Below are 19,578 nucleotides of genomic sequence, written 5' to 3' on the forward strand. Positions count from 1 at the left end.
TTATTATAGTAACATATACCGGTATTCTAAACAGTACATACACATTCTTATAAAGGAATAGAATCAAAATTTCCCATCAAAGCAATAGTTTATTCCCTGTCTCTTGGGAAACCCTGTCATTTGTGGAAGAGTTTGGGAACTCTAGGATCCTGTATACAATTGATTGAAAGAGGGAACTTAAGATGGATAAATGACTTTGTCAGTGATGGGTTTTGTGGATACTCCACCTATCCTTTGTAGTGTAAAAAGCCATGTTTTTGAGCAAGCTTATATTTTATCAGTAATGCCGCGTACACACGGTCGGAAAAGTTTGATGTGAGCTTTTGGTTGGAAATTCTGACTGTAGGCCCCATCAGACTTTTGTTGTCGGAATTTCCGACAGCAAACATTTGAGTGCTGGTTCTCAAATTTTTCGACTGGAAAAGTTATTGTCAGAAATTCCGATCGTCTGTATGCAATTTCGAACCGCAAAAAAAAACATGCATGCTTTTGAACCATTTCGACGTATGCTCGGAATCCTTGAACTTAAAGGAGTAGTCTAAAGCCACATTCCACAACATGCCACAATGTAGCCAATGAAAATACCTTTTAAAATACGTTACTTTCATGAAAATCGGCCCAGCAGTTCTTCTTTTATTCCCTTCTGAAGTTTTCTTCACTTCCTGGTTCTCTTCCACGGCCGCCATGATAATACTACCTCTCCCAGTATGCCTGCTCCTCTCTTCCTGTAATCTCCTGCCCTCCCCCTGTAACTCCCCCGCTCGGCCCCCTCCCTAAATTATAATATTTCACGCCCCCTCCTCTCGCACCCATTTCCCTATCCCCGCCTCTTAAAAAGCGTCCTCTTGTATTGGATTGCCGAGCTCCAATGAGATTTCGGCCCCCGCAGCGTGCATCTAGCGATGTAAGCACGTAAAGCTTACATTGCTAGATGCTGTAGTGCAGGATCAGCAGCGGTCAGAAGAATCGGAAGTTGTGCACCAATCACCATCGCATCATGGTAAAATAAAGTAGAATACACATATCCCCTTTATATGTTACTTCCACAACTATCCCTTATCCAAAACTACAAGTCACAGCATTCACGTACATAAAAACTGTTTTGGAATGCTGTGACTTGTAGTTCTCCCCTTGATGTAAGCAGCATTTCATTATATGTATTTATATTGAAATGCTTATTACCGCAAGAGGAAAACTAGTCACAGCATTCCCTTACAGTATTTCTATGTATGGGCATGCTGTAGGGTTGCCACCGGTCCGTTTTTGACCCGGACAGTCCGGGATTGGACAAATGGCTTGAAAACATTGGCTGGCGCGCAGTTGTGTCTGAGCCCAGCACAGCAAAGGGCATCGGCGGGTGTCCCGTGATTGACCGAGCGGGCTGCATGTCATGGCATTGTGGCAATGTGCGGTAGTCTAGACGGATCGATTCGGACGGGAGACATGAGGGTCACCTAGAGCCATAGCTGATGGTCATGTGGATGCAGAGGGCTGTCTGTGGATAATCGCGCCTGCTCTGCATGCTCCAGAGTCCTAAATCGCGCTATGTCACTGTCTCCTGAGGTCAGCCTCTCTCTCTCCTGCCTCCTCTCTCTCTCCCTCTCTCTCCTGCCCCCCCCCTCCCTCTCTCTCTCTCCTGCCCCCTCTCTCTATCCTGCATCTCTCTCCTGCCCCCCTCCCTCTCTCTCCTGCCCCCCTCTCTCTCCTGCCCCCCTCCCTCTCTCTCCTGCCCCCCTCCCTCTCTCTCCTGCCCCCCTCCCTCTCTCTCCTGCCTCTCTCTCCTGCCCCCCTCTCTCTCTCCTGCCCCCCTCTCTCTATCCTGCATCTCTCTCCTGCCCCCCTCCCTCTCTCTCCTGCCCCCCTCCCTCTCTCTCCTGCCCCCCTCTCTCTCTCTCCTGCCCCCCTCCCTCTCTCTCCTGCCCCCTCTCTCTCATGCCTCTCTCTCCCTCTCTCCTGCCCCCCTCTCTCTCCTGCCTCTCTCTCCTGCCTCCCCCTCTCTCTCCTGCCCCCCGCTCTATCCTGCCCCCCTCCCTCTCTCTCCTGCCCCCTCTCCCTCTCTCTCCTGCCCCCTCTCCCTCTCTCTCCTGCCCCCTCTCCCTCTCTCTCCTACCTCTCTCTCTCTCCTGCCCCCCTCCCTCTCTTCTGCCTCCCTCCCTCTCTCTCCTGCCCCCCTCTCTCTCTATCCTTCCCCCCTCTCTCTCTCTCTCCTGCCCCTCTCTCTCTCCCTCTCTCTCCTGCCCTCTCTCCCTCTCTCTCCTGCCCCCCCTCCCTCTCTCTCCTGCCCCCCCTCCCTCTCTCTCTCTCTCCTACCTCTCTCTTTCCTCCCCTCTCTCCCTCTCTCTCCTGCCCTTCCTCCCTCTCTCTCCTGCCTCTCTCTTCTGCCTCCCTCTCTCTCTCCTGCAGAGTGCAGGGTATGGGCAGAGAGAGTGCGGGGTATGGTGCAGAGAGAGTGTAGGGTATGGGCAGAGAGAGTGCAGGGTATGGTGCAGAGAGAGTGCAGGGTATGGTGCAGAGAGAGTGCAGGGTATGGGGAAGAGAGAGTGCAGGGTATGGGGAAGAGAGAGTGCAGGGTATGGGGAAGAGAGAGTGCAGGGTATGGGGCAGAGAGAGTGCGGGGTATGGGCAGAGAGAGTGCGGGGTATGGGCAGAGAAAGTGCAGGGTTTGGTGCAGAGAGAGTGCAGGGTTTGGTGCAGAGAGAGTGCAGGGTTTGGTGCAGAGAGATTACAGGGTATTGGCAGAGAGAGTGCAGGGTATGGTGCAGGTTATGGGCAGAGAGAGTGCAGGGTATGGGCAGAGAGAGTGCAGTGTTGGGTGCAGAGAGAGTGCAGGGTATGGGCAGAGAGAGTGCAGGGTATGGTGCTGAGAGAGTGCAGGGGATGGGCAGAGAAAGTTCAGGGTATGGGGGAGAGAGAGTGCAGGGTATGGTGCAGAGAGAGTACAGGGTATTGGCAGAGAGAGTGCAGGGTATGGTGCAGAGAGAGTGCAGGGTATGGTGCAGAGAGAGTGCAGGGTATGGTGCAGAGAGAGTGCAGGGTATGGTGCAGAGAGAGTGCAGGGTATGGTGCAGAGAGAGTGCAGGGTATGGTGCAGAGAGAGTGCAGGGTATGGTGCAGAGAGAGTGCAGGGTATGGTGCAGAGAGAGTGCAGGGTATGGTGCAGAGAGAGTGCAGGGTATGGTGCAGAGAGAGTGCAGGGCATGGGCAGAGAGAGTGCAGTGTTGGGTGCAGAGAGAGTGCAGGGTATGGTGCAGAGAGAGTGCAGGGTATTGGCAGAGAGAGTGCAGGGTATGGGGCAGATAGCAGGGTATTGGGCAGATAGCAGGGTATTGGGCAGAGAGAGAGAGAGAGCAGGGTATGGGGGCAGAGAGCGAGCAGGGTATGGGGGCAGAGAGAGAGTGCAGGGTATGTGGGCTAGGTAGGGATACTGTCTAGGGACACAGGACAGCCTTCCTTCCTAGATGCAGAGTAGCGTGGGAAGCGGCTGTAAAAATACCTCTCGTGATGCGCTCCTCCGGCCGGCCCCCCCTCTCTTCGCCTGTCTGTTGCCCCAAAACAATGGACGCTTGGAGAAATATACTATCCCTCAATTTTTCTATTGTCGGCCGTGCGCATGCGTGGTACGTAACCGCTGATTGGAGGACAGCGCTCCAATAGGCGTTTGCTGAGCTGAGCCTATGGCAGCTCAGCTCAGCACATACATGAATTAATTAACTCAGGGGGAGTGTTCGACTCCGGGCGGGGAGGCCGGCGCAGCCCGCGGTGACTCCTGGGATCGATGAGTCACCGGGCGAAGATGGCGACGGATGAAGAGGAAATCGAAGTCGAGCGTCATCAATAGACCCAGCTTCCGGCCGGATACAAAAACGAGGAGAAGACCGGGAAGAAGACCATAAGGAAAATGTGAGTATATTTAAATGTGTTATAACTTTGTGTGATGCTCTATTTCCCCCAGAAAAACGTAGCTTCAGACTACTCCTTTAATTTTTCTCGGTTCGTTGTAGTGTTGGACGGTCTACATTTTGTGTGATTGTGTGTATGCAACACAAGTTTGAGCCAAAATTCCATCAGAAAAAAATCCACGGTTTTCTTGTCTATCCATGTGTTATGGTTACTGACTAAAAGAGCAAGGTCATGGTTGTGTATACTGTAACTTTGGTTACTGCTTGGGTTTGCTAGCTTTGCCCCATGAAATCGTGAGGATTGTGACAGTTCAGGTGAATTTTAGGATAGACCTGCTATTCTTATCGCTGGAAAAGTGCTGGGCAATGTGGTTTTGGCATTGTATATTTATTTTCTAGTGGACAATCTTAAGAGACCTTTACCCTGTTCATGTAACCACCAAAACCCACAAGCCAATGGTTATGGGCTTTAAAGAGAAACTTCACTCTCCCTGCTTTTTGTGCCCCCTATCCCCCTTAACTATTATGCTTGGTTCTCCTCTAAATACATACTCCGTTGCCCCGCAAATCCACTGGTGTCCTGCATCAATCCACTGTTCAGGTCTCATAGTCTGTAATTTGTGCTGCCATTTTACTCCTGTGGCTCTATCGATTCAGGTAGACTGGCCCATGATGATGCTATTCAGTCCTGTATCCAGCCATTCTGTGAATGGGGGGGGGGGGGTGTAGCTTGGGCCTAAAATGTATTGTGGAATAAAGGTCCACTTAAGCTCTTACATACCACTGACTCGTCGGGACATCAGTTATTGCCGATTGCAGGTATCTGCCGGACATCGCGGCCGCCAGGCACGCGCATCGGCATCTCGGGGACGCGCCGGGTGCTCGCGCGCCCCCCAGTGGCCGGAGGACGCGAGGATGTCAAAAGACGTCTTCCCGGATTTATAGAGCCACCTGGAGGCCGTCTTTTTACTACGGCCCGTGACTCAAGTAGTTAAAGTGAATTTGGGAGGGGGGGTTGTTGTAAACCACATAAATATTAAACATACTATGGTACTTCCACATTCTCTTAACACAGTGGTTCCCGACATTCATGCAGTGTCTTACAATGTGATGGAAGTTGTTTCAAATGTTTGCGATGCATAGGGGGTTGATTTACAAAAACTGGAGTGTGAAAAATCTGGTGCATCTCTGCATAGAAACCAATCAGCCAACAGGTATTTTTGTTAAAACCTAATTGAACAAGCTGAAGTTAAAAGATGATTGGCTGCAATGCAGAACTGCACCAAATTGTGCCCTCAATTTTAGTGAGTAAATCAACTGGCTAGCATCATACTTGATAAAACCAAACATTTTCCCAGCATTCAGCAAGTGTGATTATATCTTCATATGAGCACATTTTGATCTCAAGCACAGTGAGCATCTGAACAAGCCCATGTGAACACCAGAACTCCTGGCAGGAAAAATCTGCTTTAAAAAAACATGCCTAAAGCCACCTATTACACACGCATTTAGGCGCATCAAGCGTTTGAGCGTTAATGGATGCCATTAGCCAGAGTATTCATTTATTCTGGCCACTGGAATGCATAAATGCTCAAACGCAAATTTATCAGTGCAGCCCCCCCAAGGATGCCACTCATGGCCTCCAGGGATGCTGACCATGGATACCCACCCAGGACTACCAGAGTTGCCTCCCAAGGCCACCAGGGATGCCACCCAGGATCACCAGGTATGAACTTAAGAGGTGCCAATCAGTGCCCATTGTAGATGGCAATCAGTGCCCAGCAGTACATTTTACAAAATTGTTGGTCTTTTTTTATTTGTTTAGCAAAAAAAAAAACCCAGTGGTGATCAAATACCACCAAAAGAAAGCTATATTTGTGAGAACAAAATAATAAAAATCTTGTTTGGGTACGGTGTCGCATGACCGTGCAATTGTCATTCAAAGTGCGACAGCGTTGAAAGGTGAAAATTGGGCAGGAAGAGGGGGAAAGTGCCCAGTATTGAAGTGGTTAATATTTTGACCAGTAGAATATTTTTTTCGCTCAACGCCATATGAACATAAATGCACATACATATGCAACATTAGAGGCATTTTTCTGGCAGCAAGAATCCTGCATATTTGCAGCATAAATGCATGTGCCCATGTGCTTGAGGCCTTGACAGTATGGTGACTAAGAACCACTGTCCCTTAAAGCAGGTCACAGTGTTCCCTTACAAATGAGATGGGATGGGAATTAGTAAAGTGAAGCAGAACAGTAATGAGAATCTGGCACAAGTACATGCTGATAGACTAAAATGGTCAGAGAATCACCGATACTAGAGGAGTGATGATTTAAAAGAATGAGAGGCATTCAAAGACCATCTGCCACATGAAATGCAGCAATGACACTGGAATACTACTAGTAATGACCTTAGTTATATAGGTCATTTCTAGCAGTGAGAACAGTTCATGTAGGTTTTTGTAAAAAAAATAAAAAATAGATAGCATGAGAAAGCTAAAGTTGACTTTGGGAAATAGGCATTATTGGCAAAAATAAGCAGATGTTGGCATGGTCATTATTTCATTTATCAGAGCCCTGAACTGGCTGACAGCAACCAAAAGTAAAACTAATTTTGTTTCCCTCTAGAGTCTTTAAAACAAATACATTCATAAGGGAAACCTGCCTTGATAGAAATGCAAGGAGTGTCACTGCTGTTCTCTTTCTGAAAATGCAAGTTTCCATACTGACATACTCCCTAAGCCACAGTGAACAAATAGCCCTACTGTTAATTCTAGTTATACATTTTTAATGCTTGTTTTGGGTAGTCCACAACCAGCATGAATGTATGTTTCTGAAATAAAATGTCTACTTTGTTGTTCAGGTGTGTGATAAGGATATGTTGATAGGCGCAATGGTCTCTTCCCCACTGGGCCAAGGTGCAGGGGGTGATTTTAACAAGGGGGGCCCCCACATCCCAGCCCCCCTTTGAATGCATATGGGGTATACTCATTTACCCCAAAAAATAGTCCGTTAACCAAAACACAAAAACAGTCCTTTAAAAAAAACACATAAAAACGCAGACCTAAACAAAAAGGAAAAAAAAACGCTGTCCGCCAAACACGATTGTTCCCATCCAGGAACACAGACAAATTACAGGTAAACATATGTGCAGGGTTACCTGGAGATGTAAGCTGGTGACCCTGCCCCTATGTCTAACTCTCATTGGGCGAGTGGCGTTATCACCCACATGTTTACCTGTCATTCGGGGATGAGAGGTAGACATGGGGGTGGGGTCACCTGGTTATGTCGCTGGCTTACCCCCACCCCGATGTTTACTTGTCATTTGGCTGTGTCCCTGAATGGCATACAGTCGTATTCGGCAAGCGGTGGTGTTTTTTTTTTTTTTTTTTTCATTCAGGTTGGCATTTTTATTAATGCCAACTTTTTTTTGAGCACTTTTTGGGGAATTAGTACCCCTACTATGTGCCCCATACGCATTCACATAAGGGGGGCTGGGATCTGGGGCCCCCCTTGTTAAAGGTAGCTTCCAGATTCCCCGCCCGCAGACCCCCACAACCACCGGGCTAGGGTTGTGGGGAAGAGGCCCTTGTCACCATCAACATGGGAACAAGGTGCTTTGGAGGGGAACCCCCTTGCCCCAGTACATCTCCCCATGTTAAGGGCATGTGGCCTGGTATGGTTCAGGGGGGCGTTGCCCCCCCCTTCCAGGCCTGGCCAGGCTGCATGCTCGAATATGGTTCTGGTATGGATTTTGTGAGGGACCCCACGCTATTTAAAAATAAAAATTGGTGTTCCTCTTAAATTCCATACCAGATGTGAAGGGCCTCGTATGGATTGGGGGGGGAGACCACACACACGCACACAAATATACACACACATACACTGTTTTATAATTGTTAATGCTATTCTGAATAGACCTTGCCAAAAATCAAAATTCTGAAATTCCGAAAATGAGTTGGTCCATTAACTCGATATTGGACTTACAATTCATTTTCGGAATTTTGATGGAGGGCTGCTGAGCTCCTGCTGCCCTTCCCAGTGACCCGTCACGACAGCACTGGGGCCGCAGTTAGGAAAGCAGAGCATGGTAAACATAACGAGGGGGAAAGGCAACACATCCCGGCGGTGGTCGCTTGTATCACTTCCACTTGAAAGCCAACAGTCGGTAGTCAGTACACACACTCCTGGTCGGTATAGTGACCGAGAGTGTGTTTAAAAATATATGTCTGCAGCACTGTAAAACTCAGAATCCCCAGCAAGTGACCGGAGATTCAGCTTTAACACCCCCCCCCCCCAATCCTTGCGCCCTAAGGTGCCTGATTAAAGGGGTTGTAAAGGATTTTTTTTTCCCCCTAAATAGCTTTCTTTACCTTAGTGCAGTCCTCCTTTACTTACCTCATCCTTCGATTTTGCTTTTAAATGTCCTTATTTCTTCTGAGAAATGCTCACTTCCTGTTCTTCTGTCTGTAACTACACACCGTAATGTGAGGCTTTCTTACTGGTGTGGAGAAAGCCTCTTGAGGGGGGAGGGGGCGAGCAGGCAAGTCAGGACACTCTCTACTTTGCAGATAGAGAAAGGAGCTGTGTGTTAGTGGGCGTCCTGACACTCCTGCTCGCCCCCTCCCCCCTCAAGAGGCTTTCTCCACAACAGGAAGAAAGCCTCGCATTACGGTGTGTAGTTAGACAGAAGAACAGGAAGTGAGGATTTCTCATAAGAAATAAGGACATTTAAAAGCAAAATCGAAGGAGAACTGCACCAAGGTAAGGGAAGCTATTTAGGGAAAAAAATATCCTTTACAACCCCTTTAAGCTGCCTTATGGTATCATCAGCCCTGCCCGCTTTTTAAATCGACCCTTAAGACCTTTTCTTCACCTATGCCACCTGTGTAAATATCCTTTTTTCTTATTCATGTAAAGTCTTTAATTACTCACATTTTCTATATATTTTGCAAATATTTAGCTGCATACTTTGAAACTTCTTGTACTGGTTACACCTATGATTACAGCTGCTGCAATATGCTTCAGCGGACATAATAGACGTCTTATCTTATGCATAAGTGAATATCTCTTTGATATATTACAATCAGCTATTTGTTACTACTATTACTTACCTTTCGGGGTATGACGGCACTATATTAAGATACCTCTCAACTCAACTCATATTTATTGACAGCAAAGTTGTTGTGCTAATTGTTTTTCATTCCTACTGCAGAACAATGGCATTACTATTGCTTAACATATTGTTGAAGATTGCTTGAATTAGAATTAATTAGAATTATTTGTCTACATTGATTTAGGGTCCAAGCAAGAGTGTTTTTTTCCCTGGTTGCCTTTCTGTTTTACCTGTCCTGTCTATAGGCACAAAATGTTTTACAGGTGTAACAGAATGACCCGGACAAACGGAGACTTTGTAAGGATGAGGGGTACTCCTGTACCGGCGTCCCCAAGGAGTCTTATGTCTAGGGTCACCTTATGTCCGATAGGGCCATAGGGTGACTGAGAAATTATATCCTAAATTACAGGACAGGGGACATTAATAATAATTCATGGTTGCAGGATGTCTTGAGATATCACAAGTTGTTGGCTTATTCAATGTGGGGACACATTATTTTAAAAGGTGTTAATTGCATCTACTCCTAGACATTTCATTGTCCATTGTGTAAAGGTGTTAATTCAGGTCTGCTCCTAGACCTTTCCATCGTGTGATAACACGGTTTAAAGCCTATTGATGCACAGGTATGACTAGCTGTATGCGGAGACAGAACGTCTGTCTAAAGATGTGGATTGAGAAGAAATCATTGTGTGATGGTGTTTGGTTTGAATTCTGTTAATGAAGGAATGTGACTGCTCAGATGGAGTGATTAGATCATGATAATTATAGGCCGGCGCCGACATGTCTAGAATGTTTAGCAATTAGCCATCTCAAGGTGTATTGAAGCCCCCCCCAGGGTGTGGGTGGAGAGTTTGATTGTTCCTTTCATGCTTAAACTGTATATAAGACTGAAAGCTAACCATTAAAGTTGTCTTCATTTTGAAACCAGAAAGCACAGAGCTGTGTCTTATTCTGGAAAATGGGATGGATCGGGTCCTGTTGGTTGGAGTGTCGATAAGCTGTCTTGGGTGGAATGGAATATTGTGAACGGATTTAACCCCTGTCCCATTTGGGGTTCCGTTACAACAGGGTACTTGTGATTTACTCTCTCATTGCCCACACACAGTTTTTTCATTGATTTTCGACTGGTGTCACATTCAATGATAGGCAATAGTGTCAATTTACAAACACATGGGCAGGGAGGTGGGCAGATTTCAAGTGCTCTGCATATTTTACCATTCTATGCTGACTGTGAATGTTGGTGCACTTCACTAAATAGGGACCACAAACTCTAGAGTGACTTCATAGAGTGCTGGCTAGTAAAAGGAGCCAACGACCAGCGTTTTTCTTTCATTTTCACCCATTTATTTGGCCAGTAAGTATGTTATTTAACTGAGCAAGCTGTCCAGCAACAGTGGCAGAGTGTTGAGACAATGATCAGTTTTTATATAAAAATATAAAACCTTTAAAGGAGAAGTCCAGTCTGAGCTTTTTTTAGGCTGGGCTTCTCCGGGTCTGAAGTCTGCTGTGGCTCCCACCTAAAGAAAGACCAATTATATTATGTCCATCTTTATCCTTCTCGCTAGAGATTTGGGACAGGCTTTCCAGAACCCAGAAATTCAAATCACCCCATACTCCATTGGCACTCCTATTGAAAAATAGTGAGTTCACCCCGGGCCTCGCTCCTCACGCTTTCGGATGGTGGACCAACAAGGGCCTACTACGTATAGCCGACCTTTGCAACAGTAAGGGTATGCTATCCGAGCGATCTATGTTGGAAAAATATCAAATGCCGCTAGTGGAACGCTATAGATATACTCAAATACATCATTATGTACAAACTCTAGCCCGTAAGAGTGACCTAACTATATTGACCCCCATGGAATACTTATGCAGCCATTACAATAAATCAGGGGCCATATATCTGCTATATATATGATATTGATGAGTGTATCGAAAAAACTGAACTATATCCTCCAATGGGAAAAGGATCTTCAGGAAACCCTTGACCTGGAGAATTGGCATGCGATATCGGAGACAGCATCTCGATCGCGCATCAATACCTCGATAATAGAGGCAAACTATAAGGTTTTATTGCGATGGTATATGGTTCTGGCCAGACTGGCCAATTTTGTGCATGGAGCTACCTCCAAGTGTTTTAGAGGATGTGGTCAGGTTGGAACCACCTACCACATATGGTGGACGTGCCCTAGGGTCAGAAGGTTCTGGATCAGGGTCTACATTTTTATTTATACCCTTACCTAGATGAATTTGACTAAATAAGCCAAACAAGCACTCCTGGGAGACAGGGTGGCGGAAGCCTCTAATTCCCAAAGGCGGCTACTTTCATATTCATCTCGGCAAAAATAACTATAGGCAGGAATTGGAGAGCCGCTGCCCTGCCATTTGACTAGCTTAAAGGTAAAAAGGTAAATTGTCGTGGCTAATGGCACTAGTCTAGGATAAGATGAAATCATTCCATAAAGTCTGGGATTCATGGCTTGGATATCTCACAAATGACCCCAGGACGCTTGCTACCTAGGTATATTCTTATAATATGGGCTTCTGGGCGCAGGGCCGCAGCTCCTCCATATCCCCCCTCCCCTTTTAGCTTCACTTCACCTCCCCATCTCTTAATTTCTTTATCGTACATCACGGGACACAGAGCGGCATTCATTACTATATGGGTTATATGGAGTACCTTCAGGTGTAGACACTGGCAATCTCAAACAGGAAATGCCCCTCCCTATATAACCCCCTCCCATAGGAGGAGTACCTCAGTTTTTACGCCAGTGTCTTAGGTGTTAGTCATGGTTTAGCTTGCCTCCGCATCCTTGGGATTAGGTGAGCTACCGGTTCTGTCCAAAAAAGCCTCAGCGCTAAAGTGGTCAGTAACCGGACCCCAAACCCTTGGGGTATAGCCCATAATGCTTTTCTTTTTAGAGAGCTGGACCCTGGGCCCAGAACTTAGAAACCTTTGGGTGCCTAATGTTTTCTGTTGCCAGGGTGCTATATGGGCCCAGGACAGTGGATCCTTCATAGGAACCCAGGGCCTGAAGGTCTAGACATCCCCACGGAGATGGGGGAAGATTGGGCCTCTTGCTTGGCAAAGTCCTGCGGCATGGAGCAGGTAAGTGAGGGGAAAACTTGCGGAACTTGGTTCTTAGCAGGTTTTTTCTGGGGGGTCACAGGGGACATGCCTAAAGTTATGCACTGCATCTGGCAAACTAGTCACATATCATAAAGATAGGATGGCTCTCTATGTATTATTCCCCATAAGATGTGACCTCCCTTGTAGTGTTGGAAAAGCATTGAGTGGGGCCTGTGTTATATAACAATATATGTGTGTGTCAGAGAGCTGTGCTTACCTGCAAGCCTCCAGGCGATGCTCCATTCAGTCTTCCTCCTCAAGGCCTGCAAAGCAGGCAAAACGCTGACCTCCTCATGGTTCCAGGCTGCAGTTTGCTGGAACAGAGAGGTCCCTTCCTCCCAAATCCCCCCCCCCCCCTGTCGGGAGGGGCATTTCCTGTTTGAGATTGCTGGGGGGGGAAGGGCGGGTCAGTGGCTTAAAGGAAGGGGCGGCCCTTCCTTGTTTGTTCCATTCAATACTTTGGAACTGAGGAGAAAGACCAGAGCGGCAGCACGGGGGCGCCGAGGACACACAGTGGCCAGAAAGGATATTGCAGTCTTCAGAGGACTGTTTTTCAAGCCTAGAAATAGGCTGTTTCTTTCCATCTCATAGTTTTTCTTTGCAATACTACTCAGGGGGACAGAATGTTTTTTCTTTCCTGGATTTGAAAAAAAAAAAAAAAAAAAAAAAAAGTCATCTAGGGGAGAGGAAGCATTTTTTATCCCCCAAACAGGTGTTTGGGCAATTAACTTTTATAGTTCCAAATACCAATAGGTAGCAGGTGTACCTCGGTATTGTACCATGGCATCCGGGTCAGAGGGTACAAGAGGTGGGGATTCCCCCAGAGAGTCTGAGGTCTCGGACAAAGCTATGCCGCTGCTTTCCCCACAGGGAGCCTTGGGGCCATCGGGATCTGGGGCTGGAGCTGACGCGGGTCAGTCCAACCCTAAGATGGTCACGGAGGAGGTATTACTCACCTCTTTAAAAGAGATGCAGAAAGGCATGAGTAGCCGCAGCTATGCGGGGCAGTAAGCGGAATAGATCTCCGTCGCCCGAGCGCGGACCCTCAGAAGAGGAGGTCCTTTCCTCAGGGGAATTGGACGACCTCTTGGACAAGGACCAAGTAGGTTCAGGGATCGAAGATCCGGATACAGAGGAGTCTGGGGCAGTTCAACTTGCCAGTACCAGATCTCCAGGTATCGACGGTTTCAGCTTTGGGCTCACTGAGGGCGCCTCAAAGCAATGCTGTGTTTCCGATCCATCCTCTATTAGAGGGAATTTTGTTCCAAGATTGGAACAAGCCAGATAAGATCTTCTTACCACCTAAAAGGTTCTCTGTCCTATATCCTATGGAAGAAAAATTTTCCAAAAGATGGGCTACTCCTGCAGTGGACGCAGCCATCTCATGTGTTAACAGATCGTTAACATGCCCTGTAGAAAACATACAGGTGTTCAAGGATCCAGTTGATAAGCGCTTGGAAGCACTACTTAAGAACTCCTTCACTACTGCAGGGGCAGTAGTACAGCCAGCTGTGGCTGCGATTGGGGTCGCTCAAGCATTATCGGATCAATTTAAGCAGATGCTTAAACTTATTCCGGCCCAGCAGGCAGAAAAATTTTCGGATGTCCCTAAGGCCATATGTTTTACGGTAGACGCAATCAAGGATTCTATCCAGCAAGCGTCACGTTTATCGTTATCCCTTATCCATATGAGAAGACTCTTATGGTTAAAAAGCTGGGAGGCTGAGCCCCCATGCAAGAAGCTCCTGGTAGGGTTCCCCTTCCATGGAGGACGACTCTTCGGAGAAGACCTAGATAAATACATTCAGACCATTTCAAACGGCAAGAGTACTCTCTTGCCAACTAAGAAGAAGGTTCAGGGACCTGCGTTTAAACGACAGTATTCCCCTGGGCAGGGGCCCTCTAATGCCAAGCAGTATCGACGGCCTCCTGCAAAAGCAAACTTCGGCTTCAACAGCAAATCACAAGGACAGGCTGTTAGAGGCAAAAGGCAGTGGTTTCGCAAACCAGCAAAACCAGCCCCCAAGCCAACCTTATGAAGGGGCGCCCCCACCCACGAAGGTGGGGGGAAGGCTGCGACTCTTTTCAGAGATTTGGGAAGCCAGCATTCCCGACGAGTGGGTACGGTCTTCCGTGGCCACAGGCTACAAATTAGATTTCCTAAGGTTTCCTCCTCCTCATTTCCAGAAGTCGAGGATTCCAAACGATCCGGAAAAGGGAGCCGCATTAAGATCGGCATTAGATCATCTACTTTCCCAGGAAGTAATAGTAGAGGTACCAGTCCTGGAAAAACAGGGGCTGGGTTTCTACTCCAACCTATTCATCATCCCAAAATCCAAGGGAGATGTCAGGCCAATTTTGGACCTAAAGATGGTAAATGCATATCTAAAGATCCGCTCATTTCGGATGGAATCCGTGCGGTCAGCAGCTGCCACACTCCAGAAGGACGACTTCATGGCGTCCATAGACATAAAGGATGCCTACCTTCATGTTCCAATTTATCAGCCACATCAAAGATATCTACGCTTCATGGTGGCTTCGCGTCACTTCCAATTCGTGGCGCTTCCCTTCGGGTTGGCTACGGCCCCCCGGGTGTTCACGAAGGTCCTAGCTCCGATCCTAGCCAAGCTAAGGATCCAAGGGGTCACGATCCTAGCATACCTGGACGACCTCCTAGTCCTAGTCCTAGAGCGAGCAGTGGCCCTCACGGTCCAATACCTCGAGAGGTTCGGCTGGGTCCTAAATCGAGAAAAGTCAGCTTTCCAGCCCACAAGGCAGTTGGAATATCTCGGCATGAGATTAGACACAGAACAACAAGGAGTGTTCCTACCTCTGAGGAAGGTAAAAGCCATCAAGGAATTAATCCTACTGGTTCTAAGCAAGAAAGAACCGACTATTCGCCTATGTATGAGGTTACTAGGCAAGATGGTGGCCACATTCGAGGCGGTACCATACGCCCAGAGCCACACTCGCATCCTACAGGCAGCCATCCTGTCAGCATGGAGCAGAAGGCCACAGGCCTTGGATATCCCGTTGCCGCTCTCATCAAGAGTCCGACAAAGTCTGTGTTGGTGGTTAGACCCTCAGAATCTACTGAAGGGGAAGTCTTTCAGCCCAGTGGCTTGGAAGATAGTGACCACAGACGCCAGCCTGACGGGCTGGGGAGCAATTTTGGATGGTTGCACTCGCCAAGGTACTTGGGCAAAGCCAGAGAAGCAGTTGCCCATCAACATCTTGGAGCTCAGAGCTGCTCGACTAGCCCTCAGGGCTTGGACGTCAAAATTGCAGGGGTTCCCGGTGAGAATTCAATCAGACAATGCCACGGCCGTGGCATACATAAATCACCAAGGGGGAACCAGCAGTCAAGCCGCTCAGAGAGAGGTGAGCTTGATTCTCCTATGGGCAGAGGCTCATGTGCCCTGCATATCGGCAATATTCATTCCAGGAGTGGACAACTTTCAGGCGGACTTCTTAAGCCGCCAGACTCTATGGCCGGGGGAATGGTCTCTGCATCCACAAGTCTTTCAAGCACTCTGCCAAAGATGGGGAGTGCCGGACGTGGATATCATGGCATCGAGACTCAACAAGAAACTAGACAGGTTCATATCCCGCTCAAGGGATCCGATGGCCTGCGGAACCGATGCGTTGGTTTGCCCTTGGCATCAGTTCAAACTTCTTTATGCGTTTTCCCCGCTCCAGTTACTACCCCGCCTGCTGCGCAGGATCCGGGTGGAGCACATACCAGTCATCCTGGTAGCTCCAGCATGGCCCAGAAGGGCATGGTACTCACTAATCTTAAGGATGGTAGTGGGAGACCCGTGGACTCTTCCTCTACGGCCAGACCTGCTATCGCAAGGTCCGATCCTCCACCCTGCCTTACGGCATCTAAATTTGACGGCCGGAGGCTGAATCCCTGATTCTCAGGGGTAGAGGTCTGTCTCAGAAAGTAATCTCTACCCTAATCAGAGCCAGGAAACCGGTCTCTAGGGTGATTTATTACAGGGTCTGGAAGGCCTATGTAGGCTGGTGTGAGTCCAAGCGATGGCTTTCTCGCAAATTTACCATCGATAGAGTATTAAGTTTTCTCCAGCTAGGAGTGGATAAAGGATTGGCATTAAGCACAATCAAAGGACAGATTTCTGCTCTGTCAGTGTGGTTTCAGCGGCCGCTGGCCACCCACTCGCTGGTTAAGACCTTCCTTCAAGGGGTCTTACGTATTAGACCTCCAGTTAAATCCCCGCTTTGTCCGTGGGATTTAAATGTTGTTCTGTCAAGTTTACAGAAACAACCGTTTGAGCCGTTGGCTGATATTCCTTTGGTTCTACTGACAAGGAAGTTAGTATTTTTGGTTGCCATAGTTTCCGCAAGAAGAGTTTCGGAGCTGGCAGCCTTATCCTGTAAGGAACCATATCTTATTTTACATAAGGACAAGGTCGTTCTCCGCCCTCATCCTTCCTTCCTACCGAAGGTCATATCCAGTTTTCATTTGAACCAGGATTTGGTATTACCATCCTTCTTCCCTAAACCTACTTCCAGAAAGGAAGGGTTGCTGCATACCTTGGATATTGTCAGGGCCATGAAGGCCTATCTTAAAGCTACAAAGAAGATCCGGAAAACAGATGTGCTGTTCATATTACCGGATGGGCCCAAGAAGGGGCAGGCAGCTGCAAAGTCCACCATTTCTAGGTGGATTAAGCAATTAATCACTCAGGCCTACGGCTTGAAAGGGTTGCCTCCTCCAGTATCATTAAAGGCTCATTCTACTAGAGCCATGGGCGCATCCTGGGCAGCACACCACCAGATCTCTATGGCTCAAGTTTGCAAGGCGGCAACCTGGTCTTCTGTCCACACGTTTACAAAATTCTACAAGTTGGACGTAAGAAGGAATACTGATACTGCCTTCGGGCAGGCAGTGCTGCAGGCTGCAGTTTGAGACCCTCGGATTCCGGGGGCTCCTCTTGTTTGAGTTAAATTTAAAAATTTAAGATTATTTTTCTCAACTAAGTTGGATTTATTATGATTTGAGTATATCTCTAAATTAAATCCTTTTGTCTTGGAGATGTTCTCCCTCCCCTCATTGTAAGCATTGCTTTGGGACATCCCATATAGTAATGAATGCCGCTCTGTGTCCCGTGATGTACGATAAAGAAAAAGAGATTTTTAATACAGCTTACCTGTAAAATCTTTTTCTTGGAGTACATCACGGGACACAGAGCTCCCACCCCTCTTTTTTGAGGACCATTTTGGGAGGCATACTGCTTGCTACAAAACTGAGGTACTCCTCCTATGGGAGGGGGTTATATAGGGAGGGGCATTTCCTGTTTGAGATTGCCAGTGTCTACACCTGAAGGTACTCCATATAACCCATATAGTAATGAATGCCGCTCTGTGTCCCGTGATGTACTCCAAGAAAAAGATTTTACAGGTAAGCTGTATTAAAAATCTCTTTTCTTTCCTTATAAAGTTCTCAGGTTTTGGTTTTTATTTCGAGGTTACAGTGTCAGTTGATTTATAGGTTCACATTTAGTGGACCACTGTTAATTTGGCCCTCCGGGGATCCGCCCCGCACAACGAGGAGAGTCGGCTCCCCCGATAGCTAGGTGGGGGGAGGGCCCTTCCCAGTAGGTGGATCACCGGGTGGGTTTTAAACATATGATTAGTTTAAGGTCCCTAATATGAGAGACATGCGCATTGTTTGTTGGGATACTATTTTTTTTTTTCAAAATTCTTTATTTATACAACACAACGAGCGTTTCCGCACGGATCACAATAAAGTGCAAAACATAATGTTAATTTCAAACATGTAAGTATAGTGGATACTATTTTTATCCGGCTTATATCTTAAGAGCTTATTGGACAATGCAGATATGACCTACGTCATGCTAAACGATCAATGTATGGGTCCCTGATTACATTGAATACTGTACAAAAATATTGAAACAAAAAAAAAACTTTTCTTTTAACCCAAAAGGAAAAAAAACGTTTGCTGGAACTGCTTAAAGTATTGGCTGGAGCTTGACTTTAATTTGTTAGTCAAGTCTATGTAATACACTGCAAGGAATTATGGATACACTGATCTTTATCACTTCATAACCATATGTTTCATTTTCTTTTATATAACTCCTTGAGATGATGCTGTGGTTTGTGAATTTATCTTATTAATGATGCATTTTATTTGTCTATAAATCCTGGTGTACTTATGCAGATGTGCAAAAACGAAATGTACCAGAAGATAAGCCAAATACATCAATTCCTTTTATAGTGTCAAAAGACTGAGATCATAGAAAATCCGACAAAAAAGAAGAGGACACAGAAGATAAAATTCAGTTGTCTTAAGGAATGTTCATATTTACATTTTCCCTGTGAAATTTGTAGACCTCATAATGCTGATATGAAGCTTCCATATACTAAACAGAGTAGAGGAAATATTAACTTTCATTTTGCAGAACATACAGTACATAAAATAAACAGTGGATATCTGAAGTTTATTCTAATGGGAATATAAGGATGATTTTTGTTGGTTTACTAGAGAGAACTTAATTTCTACAGTACTGTGGATAATAAAGAGTGAGTGGTGCAAGCACAAGCTTTTACCACTCTTCTAAACTTAGAAAATGGAGCAGATGCTGCTACTAATTAATAAAATTGCGCAAGATCCTTTTGTTAATTAGAATCTGCTCCATGTTCTAAGTTGAGTCTATCACAGAACAGTAGCTGAATCTGCATGCTCCAGATTCCGCTGTCAGTAAGTGGATATTTTTTGAAGTACACCAATGTAAACTAAAGGAGAGATTCTCAAAACCTTTGTTTGATTCTGTATAAGTGACTATCTGATAACCATCGGGCATCAAAATGTGAATGTTTCTATTACACAAACTAACACATTGCATTGTTGTTTCCTAGATTCTATAACTCAACACAAGCTACATCCTCCAGAAAACTATGTGTTGCAAAGTGAGATTTCCAGTGTGCTATAACCATCATCTAGGGGCACTTCAGGATAACATTATGGAACATAAACTGTGACTACAAGAACATGCTGCTTCGATAACATGAAATTAAAGATTATGATTATTTTTACATTTGTTCTGTTTTCATGTTTTTTTTACCGGTTGCAGTTTAGAATAACTTTTCAAATAAATGTACATTGTTTGAATATTTTTTTACCAATAAAATACATACACTGGGGAGACTATTCCCATATTTTATGACAAATTGTTTTATTAATGTGTCCATTGGGAATGAAGCTATTTATCTTATACAAATGTACAGTGAAGAATTGAGCTGCACATGAGCTAATAATGTCTGTATAAACTGTATGTAGTAACAAACCAGGATTTGGTTTAGAGCATACCAATTGGTAGGGATTTCCAGGAAATATGCAAAAGCATGTCATTTTATTTTTATGCTTAGTGCTGTGCTTTTGTATTCACA

At 46.2% G+C, this 19,578-nt stretch overlaps 1 protein-coding gene across 1 annotated transcript in view; it reads left to right on the top strand.

Moving 5' to 3' along the window:
• MCPH1 (microcephalin 1) overlaps positions 1 to 19,355 on the top strand; it is a 427,349-nt gene extending 407,994 nt beyond the window's left edge. Inside the window, exon 14 of the mRNA XM_040349813.1 lies at positions 19,048 to 19,355. Within this exon, the coding sequence (XP_040205747.1) occupies positions 19,048 to 19,121 (74 nt within the window). The 3' untranslated portion in view covers positions 19,122 to 19,355. The remainder of the gene's footprint in view (positions 1 to 19,047) is intronic.
• The last annotated feature ends 223 nt before the right edge of the window (positions 19,356 to 19,578 follow it).

The sequence above is a fragment of the Rana temporaria genome, chromosome 4 (genome assembly GCF_905171775.1).
Source record: "Rana temporaria chromosome 4, aRanTem1.1, whole genome shotgun sequence".
Taxonomy (NCBI): domain Eukaryota; kingdom Metazoa; phylum Chordata; class Amphibia; order Anura; family Ranidae; genus Rana; species Rana temporaria.